The following is a 21,038-nucleotide window of genomic DNA, read 5'->3' on the forward strand; positions in this document are numbered from 1 at the left end:
CAGCAGCCCATCCCTGGTCTCCCTTCACCCCTCTGCCCCACAGTCCATTCTCCAAGCGGCAGCCAGAGCTTTCTAGAGTGCACCGTGACTCTCTCCCTCCTCCCTTCCCTAGGATCGGGCCTCTGATGGACAATCTCCTTCCAGTTTCCGGGCCTTTAGCTCCCCCCATCCCCCAGTCTCCCCTCCCTTCACCCGTTAATCCTGCTCATCCGTCAGGCCTCTGAGCAAATGCCCCCTTTTCAGAGAAGCCCTTCCTGACTTCCCAAGGAGTTGGCTGGGTTTCTGGACACATAGAAAGAATTCACATAAAAAGACTGGCAAAATAATTTTTTTAAGTGCCTAGTAATTTGACTCACTTCTGTCAAATCCCTGAGGGCAGGCCTAATCTATGTTGCTCACGGTTGAATACTCCGTGCCTGGCACTTAGTAGGTGCTCAATAAATATTTCATAAATGAATGAATGAATGAACTAATTAATTTCTGCAGACCGCTCCTCGGGGTTCAAGGCGCAGGGACCAGGAGCTCTTTATTTCCTGGTAGCTGCACCTCCCCGCCCCGAGCATTCCAGGCCGTGCGGACGCCGGGCCTCAGTTTTCCAGCCTGCGAAGGGGGCTGGCCTCCGGGGGATGGATTTGCTCGCCACCGGGCGCGCCCCCGCTTCTCAGACTGGAGGGCCGGGCGCGCGGCCGAGGCGCGCGCGTCGGGCGCGCGGGAGACGTGACTGGCCAGCCGGGGCCTCCCGCCGCCGCTCGGGGGATCCCGCGCCGCGCACGCGCGCCCCGCCCCGGCCGCTGCCCCTGCCCGCGCTCAGGCCCGGCGCGCGCCGGCGCGGGAGGCGGGAGGCTGGAGGCGGGAGGCGGGAGGCGGGGGGCGGGGGGTGGGGGCGGCGACAGACGCCGGCAGGGAGGGGCGGGCCCGGCCCGGCTCGGCCCGGCTCGGCCCGGCCGCCCGTGAGCGGCTCCTGGAGCGCCCTGGGCCCGGCCCGGGCGGCGGCGGTGGCGGCTGCGGCTCTAGTCCGAGGCTTCGGCGGCGCCCGCGCGCCGCGCCGCAGCCATGGCCCTGGTGACCCTGCAGCGCTCGCCCACGCCCAGCGCCGCCTCCTCCTCCGCCAGCAACAGCGAGGTGAGCCCCGGGCCCGCGCCCCGGCCTGAGCCGCCGCGCCAGGCCTGGGCCGCGAGTGCGGGGCGCCCGGGGCTGCGCCAGGGCAGCTTTAAGGGGTTCTTGGCCTGCGGGGCCGCAGCCGGACGACCCAGCCTTGGCAGCCGGACTGGGGTGACTGTGCGGGAGGCTGTGAGCGAGTGTGACCCCTGTTTGGGGGTGACTGTGCAGTGAGACTGTGTGTGCGGGTGTGACCCTCGTCTGGGGGTGACTGTGTGACCCCTGTTTGGGGGTAAGTGTGCGTGAGCCGGTGTGTGTGACCCCCCATCTGGGGGTGACTTTGTGTGTGTGGGACCCCCATCTAAGGGTGACTTGTGAATTTGAGCCCCGTCGGGGGGGGTGACCGTGAGTGTGTGACAGTGTCTCTCTTCCGGGGGTGACTGTGCGGGATACTGGACGTGGGACCGGGACTCCTGATTGGGTAACTGCTTGAGATGCTGGTTCTAAGATTCAGGACCCTGTGGCTTGTCTCGGCCCTTTCCCTGTGTGCCCGGCTGAATGTATGCATGTGTATGCCAGCCTGTGTGTGCCTCTCCCTGTGCGTGAATCTGGCCTGTCCCCTGGGAACCGTGCCTGTGTGATGCTGGGGGAGAGGCTGCCGGGTGCCCCTGTGGGTGGTGAGATTGTTTCCCCCGACTGCACGCCCCTGGAGTTCTGGCTCTGGGTGTGAGTGGCCGTGCCTCTCGGGGGCCGGCGTCACCGTGTGACAGTGGCTGAGTGAGCCCAGGGTGCTGGGTGACTGTGTGTCATGTCTTTGTGTGCAGCTGAGTCTGGGTTTTTCTTGCTGTGATATCTTTCGGGGCTGCATGTTTCTGTGCATCTGGCTGTGCATGTGGCTGCGGCCGACTCGGGTTGCTGGGATTGCACCAGTGCTTTCTGGGGCTGAAAGTGCATCTTTGCACTGTGCGGGTTTCTGTGCGTCTGCGTGTGACCCAGCCTGTCCTGGACTGGCGCCTTCTTGCTCTGGGGTTACTGAGGAATTGGTCCTCTGAGTGCACAGTTGGGTTGGACCGTGCTAGTCTGGGCCTCGGGCCTCTGTGCAGTAGAACCAGTTGGGTCTAAACTCACATCTGTGGCCAGACCGAGTGCTGACCTGCAGACACCAGCAGGCTGGAGGAGGCCGCAGGGAGCTGTTTAGGGAAGGGAGAGGAGGCTGGAGGAGGGGCCCTGCAGGCCCAGGAAGTGGCCCCGCCAGCATCTGGGCAATTCAGGCCCCTTCTCCCTGGGGGGAAGTTGACTGATAACATGGAAAGGTTTGTGTGTGTTTGTGAGAGAAGAGGACCTGTTTGTGGTTTAACAGCCCTGCCTGTCCCACCAGCTCCTGGTGGGGAAGCTCTTCAGCCTGTTTTGCTGGGACTGGCACTCTCAGAGTGGCTGCAGGGTTGAACCTCACAGCCCCCTTCTCTCAAGGAGAAGCCATTAATGAGTTATCTTGTCTACAGACAGAAGATTCTAACAGTCCCTGCTCTGCATGGTGGCCAGTAGCCTGTGGCTGAGGAGTCTGCAGTAGCTTCTGGCCTCCCCACAGAGACATCTGTTCCCCTACATCATTTCTACTACTGCTGTCTTGCAGTTTACAAAGTACTTCTCTGCACTTAATCTCATGGTCCCTTCTCAAAAATGAGTGAAGAGTTCAGCTCCGGGAAGAGGTTAGACAAAGAGCCTCTCAGCCTAGGTCTCTGATTCTAAACCCCACATTCCCTGCGTTACTTTGCACCTGATCTATTTCTGCTTTAGACACATTTAAACTTTTTCATTTTATTATCTCATTTTTTAGCTGAGATAGAATTCACATACCATAAATCCACCACTGTAAAGTGTACAATTCAGTGGTTTTTAGTATATGCACAAGGTTGTACAAGCATCACCACGAATTCCAGAACATTTTCATCACCCCCAAAAGAAACCTCACACCCCTTAGCCATCACCCACAGCCTCCCTCCCACCACCCCTGCCCTGCTGTAACCGACTCTAGGCAACCACTAATGTACTTTCTGTCTCTATGTATTTGCTTATTCTGGGCATTTCATATAAGTGGAATCATACACTATGTGGCCTTTTGTGTCAGGCTTATTTCACTCACCATCATGTTTTCAAGGCTCATCCATGTTGCAGCACGTGTCAGGACCTCATTCCTTTTTATGGCCGAGTAATATTCTATGGTATGGATGTACATTTTGTTGGACATTGGGGTTGTTTCCACTAGGCACATTTTAAATTATTATAGCCTTATTTTCACCAAATGCCAGTGACCTCCAAAATAAGAATAAAACTCAACCAGCTTTTATTCAACTTCAGTAAATCAGCGGCATTAGTTGCCCAGGGAGCCAGCAGAGGCTGGGATGTTCCCTGGAAGGAGAGGCTTTCTTCCATGTGGGGCGAGGCACACAAGATGCAAGAAGGAACAGAGAGGGTAGGCGTGTGTGCACAGGATCAGGAGACGTGAGCCAGGCCGGCTGTGCCTCTGGTCTGACCTTCCTCAGGTTACTTCCCTTCTCTGGGCCTCAGCTCATCTGAAAGGGCTGGCTTCCCTCTAATGTGTGTTCTTTGGCTTTCTTCTCTGGAATAACTGACCTTGTGTTGCCTTTCATCCTGAGAATCTCAGAGAGTGAGCGAGAATTAAATGATTTTGAAGCCTGTATCCCCCCCGCCCCCCATCATTTCCTTACTCCTCAAAATGTGCATCCTTCGTTGAGTCAGAGACACTCAGGGCATTTCTTTCCTTCCCCAGCCCGTGGTCCTGCTGCACGGCGTGAGAACTAAGGGAAGTCACAGCCCGACCTGCAAAGCAGTGCTTCCCTCTTTTTAAGTTTTGTTCCTTCCCCCCCTGTCTTTTTTTTTTTGCGGTACACGGGCCTCTCACTGTTGTGGCCTCTCCCGTTGCGGAGCACAGGCTCCGGGACGCGCAGGCTCAGCGGCCATGGCTCACGGGCCCAGCCGCTCCGCGGCATGTGGGATCTTCCCGGACCGGGGCACGAACCCGTGTCCCCCGCATCGGCAGGCGGACTCTCAACCACTGCGCCACCAGGGAAGCCCCTCCCCCCCCCCCCCAGTCTTTAATTATCTCATTAATCTTGTCTCATTCTTTTGTGAGAACAGGCAGAGAGCCCAAGAATAGGTAAAGCAGTAGCTCTCAGGAATGGGTTGTAATGTTGTGATTTTTTTTTTTTTTTTTTACGTTGTGGTTTTTGACAGATGTTCAAGGTGACTAATTTTCATGGGCAGATCTCCAGTCCCTTTGAGGTGGTGGGGTTGGATCAGGGTTGCTCAGCCCCAGCATTGCCGATGTTGGGTGAGCCGTCTGTTGCAGGGGCCCGTCCTGTGTGTTGGAGGAAGTGTAGCAGCACTCTGACCTCTACCCACTAGATGCCAGTAGCATCCTCCCAAAAAAGGCTCCAGCCTCGCCTGGCGTCCCCTGCTGAGATCAGTTGCCCCCAGTTGAGAACCACTGGGTTAGACCCAGCAGTCTCTTCCAAGTTTGTTCCTGCGGTTGTGTGAGTTGTTTTGTGTATGTTTCACTTCGGCACCGAAGTTGGTGGCCCTGTGGTCAGCAGAGCTGTCCCCGATGTTTCCACTTCTCCTTCGTTGTCGGGTAGGGAGTGTGAGAACTAACTGATGGTCTCTGTCTCTGCCCAGTGCGTTACATACATGATCTAATGACAGCGTAGGACCGGGACCCTCTGCTGGACTCATTCCTTGGTGAAATTGACACCTGTGGTATGTGTCCCTTGCTGCCCAGACCTCTCTCTACATGATCTCCGTAACCCTTTGCCCACCACCGCTGGCTTCTGTCTGGTTTCTGTCCTCAGTCAGCCTTGCATCTCTTCCAGCCATCACTGCTTTCCAGGTTTCTCTCTTCCCCATTCAGTGGGCTCCTCTGTGTAACATACAAAACATGGCCAAGTCCCAGCGGTGCAGAGTTGTTGGGATGTGTGTTTTCTTCTCATTTAAGTTTTCTCCTTGAAAGAAAAAAAAAGAAAAATTGCAGTCAGGGCTTAAATTGTGGTTACTCTTGGAGCCTCTAACCCTCTTGGCCTTGTAACATTTAGGAAATATTAAATGTCCCTTTCTTTCATGTCTATAAATAAACCAATAGCCTAGAAAGTTTTATATTAAACTTTGAGCCTTTTTGAGAACCACCAAGAGCTTCATGACCCACAGACAGCCTGATCCTGGCCACGTTCCATTAAGAAAGACTTGCCTGGAATGGTGGTGGTGGTGGTGGTGGTTTTATTTATTTATTTTTTAACTTGTGTGTTGTGGCTTAAAATGGTGTTGATCACTCAGCTGTTGCCTAGCTTGAAGGGAGGAAACAGCCTCTTAAGACATTGCCCCCTCCCCTTAAAACAGAAAAACAGGATATGCTCCAAAGCAGCCTTGGAAAATGGAGAGCTCAGGGCTGAACAAGCATGTGGAGTAGCAGCGCCGGCCAGGAGCGCTCTGTTAGCAGGCATCCATCTGCGATGCCTTGGAAGGCATGTGGGGAAACATCAGGAAACCTGAAAATTCCTCCGCGGAAATTACTCAGGGGAGCAGCAGAGCAGGATTGGTAAGGAGAGGGTGCGGCTCTTTGGAAGGAACCAGGTTTCCTGGACATCTGTATCTTTTGCAGACACCAGAGCAGGAAATGTGAGCCTTGTGTCTGAGGCTTGTCGATAGCGGCATCTGGGCTGTGACATTCTCTTTCTTTCTCTGCAGTTGGAGGCTGGCAGCGATGAGGATCGCAAGTTAAACCACAGGTAAGCAGACTTAGTGTTTTCGTCCTGAAGTCTTTCTTCCAAGCAGGTAAGAAATACTCTTGTGCCTTTCCAAAAGGGAGGACCCTCGAGAAAGACTACACCAGCTTTTTAGTAGTGCTTTAAAAACGATCCAGAACACACAGAAGGAGAGCTTTACAAGTGATCTAGACATTTAACTGTAAACAGCTTTAATAACATTATGTAACATTTAGAGAAGAAAAAAAAATGATTGCCAGTGTTCCACCCCCCTTGCTTTACCGTGATGACGAGTATCTTTATAAACTTCCTTCCAGATTTTACTTCTGCTTTAAAGAAAATAATCATTTTAGTATGTTCTCACTTTTCCATCCTGCTTTTGGGAAGGTATTCCTTTTGAGGTAAGTACATTGCTGATTTGAAACAGACATTCAACCCCTCAGTTTATTAATTCAAGGTGTTTTGTGTGTGGGTGTGTGTGCGCACGCGCGCGTGCGTGTGTGCCAGTGAGAAATCTTTACGTAAACTCATTTGAGAAGCTTCTCAAGCTTGTAGCCCTCGTTTGCTGTATTCACAAGTAGACGCCAAAAGCACGTTTGTTTTTCTTTGCCAAAAATTGGGTGTTTTGTTGGTTTACAGAAGATTTAGCACTTCATTATATAATGTATTCTTCTGCACCAAAGAACTAGTCTTAAACTCTGGCTCTTAGAGTGTAAAAAAGTAAACATCTAGATTAAAAAAAAAGAATTAAACAGAATTTAAAGGATTTTTTTTTTTAAATGTCTGTTTCATCTTGGGAGGAGGAGGAAAATTAATTGGAAAAGGAAATATGTGTTCAGAAACTGGGGTCAGCTGTTCATTACCAAGAGCAGGCTATCCGGGTTCAACTCACCCGCGGAAGTGGTAGAGCTCTGCCTCGCCTGTCTTTGAAGTTTTCTGTGTGTTTGAGGGAAGGGAGGCACCATTTTTTCTAAAGCTCATATGTGTAGAGAAATAGTTGTCTTATTACAATTGTGGGTCCTCGTTTTCACGTTATGCTGGAGGGAGGAACAGCGGCAGTGACACGTTTGCTCTTCAGACTGGGGGTGTGGGTTGCTGAGAGTCTCGAAGGCTGGAATCAGCTGGATTCCCAAGTGGGGGAGGGGGAGGGGAGGAGTGGAGTCTGCTCTGGAGACTGTGGGGGAGGGAGAGCGGGGCGGAGGGCCTGCTGCCCGCCTCGTGGGGCCCCATCCCCGCACCCCCAGCTCCTCACCAGCGCTTACATGGACTTGGACTCTTCTCCCCCTCAAGCCGATCCTTTTCTTCCAGGCCTCTTGCCCCAGAGATGGCATTTAAGCCTCTCACTTAGATGGTCTTCCGTTTTTTAATTGCCCTTCCTGAACTGACAGCATAGTGTTTTGAATTGTTTCCATTAATAAAGAAGTTACAAATAGCAGTGGTAGGAAAATGTGTATGTGCTGCTGGCCAATAAAAGGCCCCTTTCTCTGCACAGCTTGGAGCTGGAGAGGACCGTACAAAGGGAAGTGATGGCAGCTCTCTGCATTGCCAAATTTAACCCTCACAACGACCCCGGGAGGTGGGGTATTCCCCCCAGGTCGCAGGTGAGGAATCCGAGGCCCAAGGTTGCCTTCGAAGCGGGGCCTCCGTTGCCCGCAACACCTGAGTTTGTCATAGGACATCACCTTTCCGGGGACCAGTTTCGTGGTTCAGTTGAGCAGGTGTGTTGCACGTACAGGCGTGGGAACTTGCTGAGCTCGCCCAGGTGGGTAGAGGCCGCAGCAGGGCGAGAACCCAAGAGCCCTGCTGACTTGTGATGGTGCCTCCTAGGAAGTCAGATCGCCCTGGTGACCACCGTGAGTCCCTCTGTGCTGCTCTCAGTGGGTCCCCAGTGCCATCGTGAGCTCTGGGAGACCTGGGCTGCAGGGGGGAACCTGGTCTCTGAGCCCATCCTCACAGGCTCCCCTTTCCTCCCCTCTTCCTTCACCTTGATGTCCACGCCCCGTTTTAGGCAGTGGACACCGTCCTGGTTTCTAACCCTCCGAACCAAACGAGAAGTCCTGCTGTCCTGGTGTAAGCTTTGACTGAAACTCATTGGCATCTGCGTGTGGATTTGCATTTTCAGGCCTGTGCTCTCTAAGCTTCTCCTAGAGAAAAAAAAATGTGTGGAATGGTCCCTCATTGGTTGCTTGTCTTGGGGAGGAGAGTTGGGGAGAGGAGATTTCTCTTTGCTTCACATTCATCCTGAAGGAAATCTGGCCTGGTTTGGTTTCTGAAGGGCGCTGGGGAGGGAGAGAAACTGGGGAGGCCGCAGGATATGCCTCTCTCTTTGCCCCTTTGTCTACCCTTAATTGACAGTTTCATCTTTCGGGTCCTCCAAGAAGTGATCTTAGACCCACGTGTAGCCAGTAAATTGCTGAATCCGTGGGTTGGATCTTCTGTCTCACCTGCCCTTTTCCTCCCCTGTCCCCCCCTGGTGGCACCATCAGTCAGGTCCTTGTACCTCCCCTGATCCACTGAGGGGCCACCCATCGACCCATCGCTCTTCGTCAGTTTATCGTCCCCACTGTCAGAGGGACGCCAGTCTGGAAGCGCCCATGCTTCTTCCTCCTGGTCGCTACGCTGTTTTCCTCCTTCACCCTCGTCACTGGCCTTTCGTCAAATGAATGTGCCATTTTTCAGTCCTACCCCTGCTCCCTGACCAGGCTCTTTCTCTAAGCCAGTTCCCTTTCCAGTTGGCCACAGTCCTCATGGCCAGTTCAGCATGCTCCCATCCCAAACCTCTGTGGCTTCCCTCTCCTTGGCAGGTGGCTCTTGATTTCTCTCTGTGCTGGGTACCATACCTGCCTTCCCTGGCAGGTACCTGTGTTTTTGTCTCGTCCCTAACTGCTGGTGACATCTTAGTGACAGGGTCTTAGTTTTCTGCCTGCACATAGCACTTCAGCAGTTTAAACATATTAACTTTGTTTTGATTCTGCAGCGAATTGCATTCATGTGTGAGAAAGATGTGTCGAGGAAAGACGTGGGCTTTGGAGTCAGGCAGATCTAGCCTCGGACCCTGGCTTCTGCACTAGTAGAGGTGCCAGCATGCACCTGGGAGTCACTGTGCCTCTGTGGGTCTCCGTTCTTCCATCTGTAAAATGGATAAAGCTATGACCTTTCAGGGTTGGCGAATACTTTGTGTGGGGCTCCTTGCACAGAGCCAGGTCCACAATGGGCGTGGAGGACAGTGGCTACATTTGGTCTTCAGAGGATGGTGTTCCTATCAGTGTTAGGTTCACAGCCCAGAAGTAGAGGCTCTGACCTCCAGCAGGTGCCGCGTCCACTGTGTGGGGCTGAGAGGGCCGCCCCCGTGGCTGTCCTGTGACTTGGACCAGCCTGCGTCCTTTACCCAGTGACATCCCTGTAAGATGTAAACAGGAACGCACCTTCTGCAGAATCTTTATTGTCATCCGGATGGTTTCTCCAAAGGCCTTCTGGCGGACATCTCGAGACCTGCTTACCGCCCGTCCAGAGGGAAGCTGAGTGACGCAGAGCCGTAGACCCAGCTCTCGCTCCCTCTGTCCTGCTCTCTGCGTGTGCAGATGGCCGCCGGCCTCCAGCGATCCCCTTTGGGAAGCTGCGCTGTTCAGACTGTGGGAACTGGTGAGCTTATGGCCTGCTGGCAGCAGCTCCTGGCTCCCTCACCATCCTGGGAGTCGCCTCCGTCTGGCATGAGGCGTAAGTGGTTGTGTGCCAGGCGGGGCCCTGGGGAGGGAATATGGTTGTGTTCTTTCCAGAGTGTGGATCAGGAGTGAGTGTTCTGCTGTTTTTTTTGTTTTTTTGGGTTTTTTTTGCGGTACGCGGGCCCCTCACTGTTGTGGCCTCTCCCGTTGCGGAGCACAGGCTCCGGACGCACAGGCTGAGCGGCCACGGCTCACGGGCCCAGCCGCTCCGCGGCATGTGGGATCTTCCCGGACCGGGGCACGAACCCGTGTCCCCCGCATCGGCAGGCGGACTCTCAACCGCTGCGCTACAGGGGAAGCCCTGCGGTTTTGTTTTTTTTGGGGGTCTTATCATCCAGTATTTCAAGTCAAGCACATGAAAATGATCATTAGCGTTCTTTTAATTTCTTTTCTTACTTGCCCAAGCAAACGTTTGGGCCAAAGCAGCAGGACTTTGTCTTCTCTGTTTTATCTGGTTTCAGTGGTAAACTGTGAACTCCCTTACAACTCTGCCTTTCCCTCTACCCTCTCCTCCTTCCGGTCTTGACCTGGAAATCCCCAGAGGACCCCGCTCTCCATATAAGCTTTTCTCCCTCCCCGACAGCGTCAGGAAGTGGTGGTGGTTGGTGTGTCCTTGCTCTTCAGATCACACTTCCCAATCTTTATTCACAACCTCTTCTTCGAGGCCTGTCCACCCTTTGAGGTTTCTCTCTGCCTTTCTTGACGGTTTCTTAGCCGTCAAGACTTGACTGTGACTGTTGAGAGTCTGTCCATTTAAGTCCCGGCAAGAGGTGTCGAGCATTTGCGGCATCCAGGCTCTGTGCAGCAGGCCGCTGTATCAGCTGTCTACTGCTGTGTAACAAGCTACTCCAAACTCAGTGGTCCAGAACGATGCACGGTTATTTCCTCACAGCTCCTGTGGGCCAGGAACCCGGATGTGGTTGAGCTGTGTCCTCTGCTGGGTTGAGCTGTGTCCACATGGCTGCAGTCAAGGTGTTAGCCAGGGCCGGGATCTCATCCGTGGCTTGGGTCCTCTTCCAGGCTCACACTGGTTCTTGGCAGAATGCGTTCTCTTGCAGCTGTAGATTCCACGGCTGGTGGCTTGCTTCAAGGCCGACAGGAGAATCTGATGCCATCAGGGAATGCCATCAGGAGAGGGACCATCCCATCACCTTTGCCATAGGGTATAACCTAATGAAGGGAGCAGCTCTCCCATCCTGTTCCCTGGTCCCAGCACACTCAGCATAGGGGGCTCATCCAGGGTGCCTGCCCCAAGGCCTGGGGTCCTGGGCAACCTCAGAATCTGCCTACCAGTCTCAGTCTGTGGGAGTTCTTGAGATGCCCCAGTCTAATGTAGAGAAAACAAGACATGTAACCGAGTAGGTTTCTGTACAGTGTTACAGATGTGGCAGGGTGTAAAGGCATCACTTATATAAAGGCATCACTGGCTGGTGGGAAGAGGCCAGGAGCCCCAGGGAGCCGGCAGGAGTCGACCACATGCCAGAGACAGTCATTTTCTCCACTCAGCACCTGTACGCTCCTTCACACCTGGAGGCTTGGCATCTCGTGTTTGCCCCATGTTGCATATTGACCTCTGCAATAACACCTCCAGTGACCCTTAGACATTTTTTCCATGAGCTTTGGCCTTGGGGAGGAACAGGCCTGGGTTTGGCTTCCACCTCTGTCATCTGTCACCTCACCTGGCTGTCATATGACCTGGGCAGGCCTCATTTTCCAATGGGCAGAATAACCTGTGGCATCATAGACGTTCCGACAAATGCCCCGCCTCTGCCTCCTTCAGGTCGCTTCCTCTGGTCACTTCTGACTCTTCCTTTTTTTCCCCACAGGCGTTTATCTCTCCTTAGTATTTCCTTGAGACTTGGGACTTGTGTAGTATTTACCGAAGTACATAAATGTTCTCTGCTAGGAGGATCAGCTGTATAATTTGTGGAGCCCAGTGCAAAATGAAAATTGTAGATCCACTTTTTAAAAAGTGATGAAGAATTTCAAGGTGGCAACAGCAGAGCATTAACCAAGCTCGGAGCCCTTCTGAGCACGAGGCCTTGAGCCACTGCCCAGGGCGCCTGCCCACTTGACCATGAGCCCACCCTAAGGACAGAGCCTTCCCCGCCTCTCCCATCACCTCTCCCGGTGCCTGGTGTGCACTGGATGGGCCATCGAGGTCTTGTAAATTGAATTTTCCAAGTTCTATCTCATGGTGAGGAACTCAGAGTGGTCTTGGACAACACACAGGAAGCGAAGGACAGAGAAATTTTTCCTGCGATTTCCCCCTGCAGTTTGGCAATACAGGTGCTGTTAGCGCAGTCTCAGCACCCCCGTCCTAATCCGCTTACAAGCCATTCATTCACCAAATCCTTACTGAGCACTTACTGTGTGCCAAGCACTGTCCTAGGAGCTGAGAATATAGCAGTGAACAGAGCACAGAAATCCCTGCCCTTGTGGCTGACATTCTGTTGGGGGAGACAAGACAGTAGGTAAGATGAACAGGTACATTAAGTGTGTTAGCAGGTGCTGAGGAGGAAAAGTCAACCAGGGACGGAGGCTGTGGAAGTGAGCCCTTCAAACGTGCTGTGCTCTGTGAGTTGCCTCATGGGCGTTGTTTTATTTAGTCTGTGTAAGGAAAGCACCACTTCTGTTCCCATTCTCTGGATGAGAAGACAAAGCCTCAGGGAGGTAGCTGGCCTAACTTCAGTTAGCAGGAGGCGATGGAGCCAGGACCCTCATGCTCCGAGTCTCTGACTCCAAAGCCTGTGCTCTGAGCCCCAAAATTCGAGAGCCACCTCCACAAGCCCGCCTCCCGTGGCTTTGCCCTCCTCCCTTCTGGCCTGAACCCCAGGGGCCCCACCGTGAGACGTGTGCCCTGTCCTGTGAGCTCCCTGACCTTGACCTACAGTGAGGCTTGCAGCCGATGCCCCTTCCCATGCAGTCGCCTGGACGGGTAGCAGGGGAGGGTGGGGGGTGCTCCTCGTGGCTCCCGTTCAGCGGGGGCCTGTAGGTGCAGGCACTGGGCTGGGAACTGGATGCAGCTTGTCTCGTTTCTGTCACCCCCACAAGGTGCCTGCCTCATTGTAGGAAACTGCAGTTCCCAGGGGCTGGAGCCAGGGTTTAGATGCAGGTCGCTGTGACTCAGAAGCCTGTGTCCCTTCCTTGCTGCTCCTGTCCCCACAGGGTACCTGCAGGTTTGTGTTCAGCTCATCCCGTCCTGTCCCCACCCGCGTGGCTTTAGAGGCAGCTACCTCCCGTTAACTCCCAACCTGAAACCCTGGGGTGCACACGTGTAACGTCCTGGGGCCGTTGTACCATTCTGCCCTTCCTTTCGGTTTAACTCCGGTATTCTTCCTGGCAGTTGGTTGGAACGTTTGATGTTAAAATCAGAATTCGCCTTCAGCATGTGTTAAATAGTTTTTGTTGTCGTTAGAAAACTCATCCTAGAATGGGGACACGTGAGAACAGAGGTGAAGAGTTAATTTGATTCTGTTGGAACGTAATTAAAGTTATTAAGGTTAACTTAAAATGGATTTTGCTCAGAGTCTAGTAGGTTTCATTAAACTTTTGAAATACCAGTGCTTAGACTTCAAAAGAAGCCTGGGGGCTTCCCTGGTGACGCAGTGGTTGAGAGCCTGCCGGCCGATGCAGGGGACACGGGTTCGTGCCCCGGTCCGGGAAGATCCCACATGCTGCGGAGCGGCTGGGCCCGTGAGCCATGGCCACTGAGCCTGCGTGTCGGAGCCTGTGCTCTGCAACGGGAGAGGCCACAACACTGAGAGACCCGCGTACCGCAAAAAAAAAAGAATGCCTGGAAGCCCTGGTCTCATTCTTCCTGTGCACTTAGCACACCAGGGGAGCGTGTTTGCACACCAGGGGAGCCTGTGTACAAACCAGAGGAGCGTGTTTGCACACCAGGGGTGCCTGTGTGCACACCAAGAATGCTCGTTCATGCGAGCTCTTTCTTCCTGGGTGATCGTGGTACCCGATCACCCTCGTGGTAAATGGAGCAGAGCTGTGAGAGGGAGTCGGAAAACCTAGGTTCTGTCCTATGATGTGTCATCTGCTGTGCAACCTTAGGCCAGTCACTAAAGGTCTCTGGGCCCCCACTGCCTCCTTTGTAAAGTGAAGAGATGAGATTAGATTATGGCTTCCAAATGCAAGGAGAGTCCTCACTCACACCCACCAGTCTAGTTCTGTGTTACCTTGTTAGCACTTCTAAACATTCTCGGTAGCTTTCTAACAGGCCGTCCAGAGTTCCTCCTTTCTTCTCAGGCTGAGAGCAAGGTTAGCCCTGTGTGAGGCATCTCGCCAAGTCACGCTGAGGTGGAGAGAACTGGTGTGGCTGCTGAGAGGAAGTGGACCCTCTGTTCGGACCCACTTCCCCCTCAGTGAGCATCAAGCCAGGCGCGCTTCACCCCGGAGCAGGGCCACACGCATGGCGGCGGCCGTCTGAACAGAAGGGACTCCCGCCTTTAGAGTTCATCCTTGGCGTATGTTGTGCTGTGGTCAGATACCCTGGATCTGGGCAGTGTAGTGGGAAATTCCTAAGACTAGGAGGATATCCACGGGAGTCTTTCTGTTTTGAGGAAGGCTGCAGGAAGAAAACAGGATTCATCAAAGAGGACTAATCGAAGTCAGGAGTAGCCACTTGCAGGGCGTGCTGAGTGATGGGGCTGGGGGCTGGGGGCGAGAGCACGCGTCTGGCCCACACGGCGTCCACTCTGGGGTGTGGAAAGCCTGGCGACGGCCCCACTCCTGCGGCAGAGGCAATGTGCTGGTGAGGGCACCCCCGGCCGCCCTGCCCCGCCGTGCCGTGCGGGGAGAGGATCAGCAATGCCCAGACTGCCGTGTAAATTACGGAATCGTGCCGTTGGCTGTGCCTCGATGCGGCGGGGCTGCTGGGTCGTGTCTGTACCCACCCCCTGACCGCCTGTGTGACTGTGACCTCGGGCCAGCCCCCTGCCCTCCCCGAAACAGGAAGGGTCCTCCTCTGTTCAGGGGGCTTGTATGAGGCTGGGAGGGCGTCTTGTACAGTGTGTAGTGTCTGGTCCTTGCCAGCCACAGGGCACCGGTATTTTCATAGATGGTGGGAAGCGAGAGTCCCTTCTGCCGCCTTCCTGACCGTGTTCCCCCAGACCAAAGACCAAAAGGTCAACTGAGTGGAACCCAAGGGAAAAAACAGCCAACGCCTGACCTGTTTCCCTCCAGGTTACACTGAGCCTGGTACCAGGCGAAGCATCATGTCTTGTCTGCCTTTATTTATTTATTTGTACAGGTTAAAAAAAATTTTTTTTTTCCTTGAATGGCTACTTTTGAAGCTATTTTTAAAAAGACTTTGTTTCAAATAAGGCCTCAGAGGCCCCGCCTTAGGAAACGTCTGGTGCCCTCCCTGTGGGGGGGCCTCCCCTCGCTGGCAGAAGTGATTCCCACACGCTTGCTGAGAGTTCTCAAGGCATGAGTCCCCAGATCGGGACCCACAAGGGAGGGGACTGTTGACGTGCTTCGGAGAGAGCCGGGCCCGCTGCCGCCTCTGGAAATTGCTTGTCCCTTCTTCCCAGATGTCCAAGCCCGCTGTTCCGTGTCTTGTCTGAAGCAGCTGGAAGTTGGGAGGGGCTGTTCGCTTCTGGGGTGGAGGCCGCTGAGCCATACGGCAAGGGGGCTTTCTCAGGAGCCCGCTCCCCAAGCCCGAGCGCCCTGTGCAGGCCCCACCACATGGAGTGGGAGGGAGATGGAGATGTGTTGCTTATGAAGCAACCTTGTAACGGCGGCAGTTTTTTTTTTTGTTTTTTGTTTTTTTTGCGGTACGCGGGCCTCTCACTGTTGTGGCCTCTCCCGTTGCGGAGCGCAGGCTCAGCGGCCATGGCTTACGGGCCCAGCCGCTCCGTGGCACGTGGGATCCTCCCAGACCGGGGCACGAACCCGTGTCCCCTGCATCGGCAGGCGGACTCTCAACAACTGCGCCACCAGGGAAGCCCAGCAGTTTTTATTTAGAGTTATATTTGCCTTATCAATCCAGCCAGTGTATTGGGTTGGCCAAAAAGTTCGTTCGGGTTTTCCATAAGCTGTTATGGAAAAATCTGAACGAACTTTTTGGCCAACCCAGCATGTTTGGTGCCTGTATGTGTATTGGGTTCTGTGCTGAATGCTGGGGATTCCATGTTAAATAAAAAAAGAGTCCTTACCCTCCAAAGGTAACATGTGTGCTGTGCCCAAAAGCGATTTGAAACAGCTTATAACATTCAAAGGGAACAGTATGATTTAGAATTGGAAAAGTGGAACATGGTGAACATAGGGGAAAATAAAGCAAAGTGAGGAGAAGGTTTGTGTGTGGGATTCAAGGCATAATGTTGGTATAGTTACCAGAGTTTGGCTACACATCTGACTTTGAGCTTCCTGGGAGTCAAAGCAAAGAGAGAAACAAGATCAGTTGCTTGACTCATGGTGTCCTTAAAATACCGCCAGGCCAGTTTCTCTGAAGAACTGTTCCTGGTAGATACCTGCGGATGGGTATTCGTGAGGAGACCCAGTGAGATGGGCAGACAGGCAGGTTGTCTTAGGTTTGGCCCTGAGGCCCACAGGGAGAGCTGATGCCACGGGCCCATCCCACCAATTAACCTGGGTATTTGTTGTCTTGAGAGGTGAGGTCAGCTGCAGCGCTTGGTGCCAAATCTGCTGGCCACCCCAACCGTTGAAAACAGGATGCTGAGTCACATCCTGCAGGTCTGCAGCGTCCTGACTTCGCGTGCCTGTCACAATGGGAGGCTCACCCGGGCAGGTTGGCCCCCCACTTTTCCGAAAGTGTGGTCTCAGAGCAGGAAAATGCTAAAATTAGGTCTTACGTGGGCCAGGGCCATGTGTGTGCAAGGCTCTCGAAATCTGGACAGCCATAGACCAAGAGGAACCCAGAGAGGGGAGCTTCCCATCATCCTCCACTGCCTTAGGCATGAAGCGAGGCTGCTGCTGTTATGGAAACACAGAGGGGAAATGGTCCTGAGGCAGGGAGAGAGCTCAGGTGCTGCGGGTCAGAGCATCCAAGAGGGAAGCAGGAAGTCAGGACGTCTGCCAGTGATGATGACCAGTGAGAGGGTCTTAAGTTTTTAATCACTGGCCAATAGAGAAGAATTAAAAGGAGTGTTTTTGCCAAAATCCAGTTAAGTGGAATTAAAAAAACTTTTTAAAGTAATTTTAAAAATTCAGAAACAAAAACGTACATAAAAGTTGCAAATATAGTACAAATAACATTTTTCTAATCCTCAGACCCCATTCAGGGTCCACCATTTGTCCCAACGGTGTCTTTTGTAAAGGATCCAGGTCAGGATCGCCTGCTACATGTAGTGGTCCTGTCTCTTGACTCTCCTTCAGTCTGGGGCATTCCTTAGTCTTCCTTTGACTCTCGTGACCTGGACACTTTGAAGGGAGAGGCCCAGCAGTTTGTAGAATGTCCCTCAGTTTGGGTTTGACTGATGTTCCCTCAAAATTAGATTCGGGTCGTGCAACACCATGTGTCTCATCACCGGTGATGTTCACCGTGGTCCTCAAGTGGCTTTGCCCGGCTTCTTTACTGCACAGGTATTCTTTTCCCCCTTTATCAAGAAGTGTTTCTTGCGGGGGGAATACTTTGAAATTAGGTCAGTACCCGATGCCCCCTCAACTTTTCCATTTATTTACATCTGTGTGGACTCCTGTTTGTCTGTTTCATGCATCGGTTCATAGTCTGTTAATTGTGTTCTTGACTTCAAGGTTCAAATTGTCCCCGATTTAGCCTGTGAGGTCTCATTCAAGCTGGCTTCCCTGTCCCTTGACGTATCCACATCTTCCTTTAAGCACTGCCTTATTTTCTGACACCAGATGGCAGACTTCATCTTGTACTTTCCATCCCCCATCTCTGGAACCCCTAATTTCTCCAAGGAGCCCTACCTAGTTCCTTTTAGTAGAGAATGGAATTTCAAAACCAAGGCAGGTGGTGATTATTTTGTGAATCACTGTCTTGTACACCTGGAACTAACAGTGGTGTTAGGTCAATTATACTTCAACAAAAAATTTTTTTAATAAAGAATTTATGAAGCATTTTAACCCCTGTGAATAATAATTGGAAGGGATAATTGATGGATGAGATTAGGAGCTGGGGCTGGACCTAGAAATCTGACGGTGGAATGCAGAACATGGAAAGTGGTAGATACAGGTTGTCACGTTCCATTTATTTGGGTTTTAGTTGATCCATGGGCATATCTGAGAACTAAATGTCCACTAAGTTAAAAAAGCAGAAAATATTAATTTTTTTCATGTACTCTATATAAAGATTCCTTGAAGCTCTTTCTACTCTCTAAAAACAAACAATATTAATTAAGGACTTTTCTTTTGAAGAAATAAAATTATACCAAATTAATCTGGAAAACAAAAACAAAGAAGCTGAGGTAAGTGTACTTATTATTACTGTTGGGGGCATTGCTCTCCACAGGCCCCTTCAGTGGGCAGAATTAGGGGATATGTGGAGGTACGTGCACACGCAAGCACACACGTGCACACACACGTTTGCATCTGTATTTTTTTCTCTATTTAAATATATTGAAAACCATGAATTCAAGCTAATACCTTCAATTCTGATCCAACATCTCTGGGTTCATTCTAGTTTTTTCTCTCTCCATATTTGTAATCCCTTTTCTTTCTTTTTTTTTTTAAATAAATTTATTTGTTTTATTTATTTTTATTTTTGGCTGCATTGGGTCTTTGTTGCTGCACATGGGCTTTCTCTAGTTGCGGCGAGCAGGGGCTACTCTTTGTTGTGGTGCATGGGCTTCTCATTGCGGTGGCTTCTCTTGTTGTGGAGCATGGGCTCTAGGCACGCGGGCTTCAGTAGTTGTGGCTTGCGGGCTCTAGAGTGCAGGCTCAGTAGTTGTGGCGCACGGGCGTTGTTGCTCCGCGGCATGTGGGATCTTCCCAGACCAGGGCTCGAACCCGTGTCCCCTGCATTGGCAGGCGGATTCTTAACCACTGTGCCACCAGGGAAGCCCCTGTAATCCCTTTTCTGATAGTGAGGACCCTGGCTCCCCTTGTCCCTAAAGTGTTTACTTGTTTGATCAACCCCCCTACCTGCAGCCACCTCTCCGCTGCTCACCACACCCTCTCCCTAACCCAGAGGCCTGCCTTGCTCTGCCCACCAGATGGTTTTCGGTCTGAATTGTTGGGGAAGAGAAGCAGACTTACTTTCTTCACTCTGTGTTTCCCCATGGGTGTCAATTTGGCAGAGGTTCGATGCTTACAGGTGAGACTCCTGGTGTCTTCTCCTGCCTTTTCCGCTTTTTGGCCACGTGAATTTGGACAAGTGACTTGATGTCTCTGAGCTTCAGTTTCCCCGTAGGTGGATGCTGAGGATTAGGTTAATATGTATGACACGCCCAGCATGACACACAGCAAAGATGTTCCTTATCGGTTTTATATTTACTGAGTGCACATCTGAGGGGCGTCCAGAGACGGAGATCGTAGCCTTGGCTCTCAGGACTCCAGTGATGAGGAGGACTTAGTTGTGTTGTTTGAAACACTTGGCTGCCAAGAGGACCTGACTGTAACTGCATTTATGCAGTGAGTCTTCTGTTTTTTCCAGAGGTTGTAATGCTTAGTTAGAGGTGTCTGATAATTGATTGAAGCTTGAGAACTATTTTCCCAGGTTACATGTTTTAGTTGAGTAATAGGGCATCTTTTTAATTTATTTTTTTATTTTTTATTTTTTATTTTTTCTGGTACGCGGGCCTCTCACTGTTGTGGCCTCTCCCGTTGCGGAGCACAGGCTCCGGACGCGCAGGCTCAGCGGCCGTGGCTCACGGGCCCAGCCGCTCCGCGGCATGTGGGATCTTCCCGGACCGGGGCACGAACCCGTGTCCCCTGCATCGGCAGGCGGACTCCCAACCACTGCTCCACCAGGGAAGCCCTTTATTTTTTTATTGAAGTATAGTTGATGTATAATATAAGTTACAGGTTACAATATAGTGATTCACAATTTTTAAAGGTTGTACTCCATTTATAGTTTTAAAAACTATTGGCTACGTTCCCTGTGTCGTACTGTATATCTTTGCAGCTTATTGCATAACGTGCTAGTTTGTACCGCTTGATCCCCTGCCCTTATATTGCCCCTCCCTCCGCCCGTCTCCCCACTGGTAACCACTGGTTTGTTCTCTGTTATCTGTGAGTCTTATCTGCTCTGTTCATCCTGTGTGTGCTGAGCACCCACTGTTGCAGCTGCTCAGAGATGACCAAGGTGAGTTAGTCACAAAATGCTTTGAGGCTGGAGAAGGGTACAGCTCGGCCAGTTTATGAGTATTTACTTCTGAGTATCGACTCTGTTATATGTCAGGCAGGGAGGGAGACTTAAAAAATTACGTGTCCTGGCCCTGGAGTCCCATCGTGAAGTTAAAATATACTGGTGTGAAGATAACATCGCCACCAGTTAGTAGGTAAATAGGGCCAGGAACATAGTTTGGGGCCTTGGGTTCCTATCCCTTTCTAAGTATATGACCTTGGATGAGTGACTTACCCTCTGAGCCTCAGTTTCTTCACCAGCACGGTGAGAGAAGGTGCTGTAACATGTCGAAAGGGAAGAGCATGGCTTGCAGCTAGGGTGGTGAGGGAGGGCTTCCTGGAGAAGGCGTGAACGTTGGAAGGTGGACGGGACGTGGGGAGGCAATCAGGAGAGAGGAGACTGTGCTAGAGACCCAGAGTAGAAGAGTTGATGATGACAATGACATGGACGGGGATGGAGCAGAGATCGCATGGAGTGTGGGAGGAATAGTGTAAGAGCTGATACAAGGAAGCTCTTTATTATAAATCACTTTCGCTGATTGCATTAGAAGCTCCCTGAGGTCCGAGAGTGCCGGATGACTGAAATTTAGTTAGTGACATGGCGTGGCTAACTGGCTGCCGTACAAAGCAAGCACAAGGACTCTGGGTTTTATAGATGATGCCGCATCATTGGAAGTTCTGGAGCTGGGACGTAATGTAACAAGAGCAGTGGCTGGGAGCTAAGGCACGGGGTCCTCTGTTCTCTGCCCTGACTCTCATTAGGCTGCAAGCTCCCGGTACAGCTGTGCTGTCCCATATCATAGCTGGTAGCTGCACGTGGCTAATTCAAATTGAATTAAAATCAAATAAAATGACAAATTCAGCTCATCAGTCACACTCATCGCATTTCGAGTGTTCAGAACATAGGCCTCTATGGCCGGTGGCTGCCGTATTGAACGGCACAGGTGGAGAAGATGTCTTTTGTCTTGGAAAGCATTGCCCTGCAGGGACCCTGAGGACCAAGCACAGAGCCGGGCACACAGTGAGGGGATGTGGCATGGCTTACGGGGCTGGGGGACTGGAAAGGAAAGGGCGCCCTGGAAAGGTTAGGACTTGGCGATCCATGAATATGGGATGGGCTGCATCCCAAAGAAAGGGCCGAGAACCGGGGACAGTTGACACA

At 52.2% G+C, this 21,038-nt stretch overlaps 1 protein-coding gene across 8 annotated transcripts in view; it reads left to right on the forward strand.

Moving 5' to 3' along the window:
• Positions 1–920: 920 nt before the first annotated feature.
• The window catches only part of SSH1 (slingshot protein phosphatase 1), a 68,214-nt gene continuing 48,096 nt past the window's right edge, over positions 921–21,038 (forward strand). For 4 of the 8 annotated variants that reach the window (XR_016387519.1, XR_016387520.1, XR_016387518.1 and 1 more), the window contains exon 1: positions 5,716–6,274. Coding sequence is in view for 4 of the 8 variants with exons in the window: in XM_022551038.3 (XP_022406746.1) it covers positions 6,123–6,274 (152 nt within the window). In the remaining 4 variants the exon portion in view is untranslated. The other 4 variants (XM_089894605.1, XM_089894606.1, XM_022551041.3 and 1 more) reach the window with 4 other exon arrangements.

The sequence above is a fragment of the Delphinapterus leucas genome, chromosome 14, assembly GCF_059928025.1.
Source record: "Delphinapterus leucas isolate spDelLeu-1000000601 "Yukka" chromosome 14, BTC_Dleu_Yukka2, whole genome shotgun sequence".
NCBI lineage: Eukaryota > Metazoa > Chordata > Mammalia > Artiodactyla > Monodontidae > Delphinapterus > Delphinapterus leucas.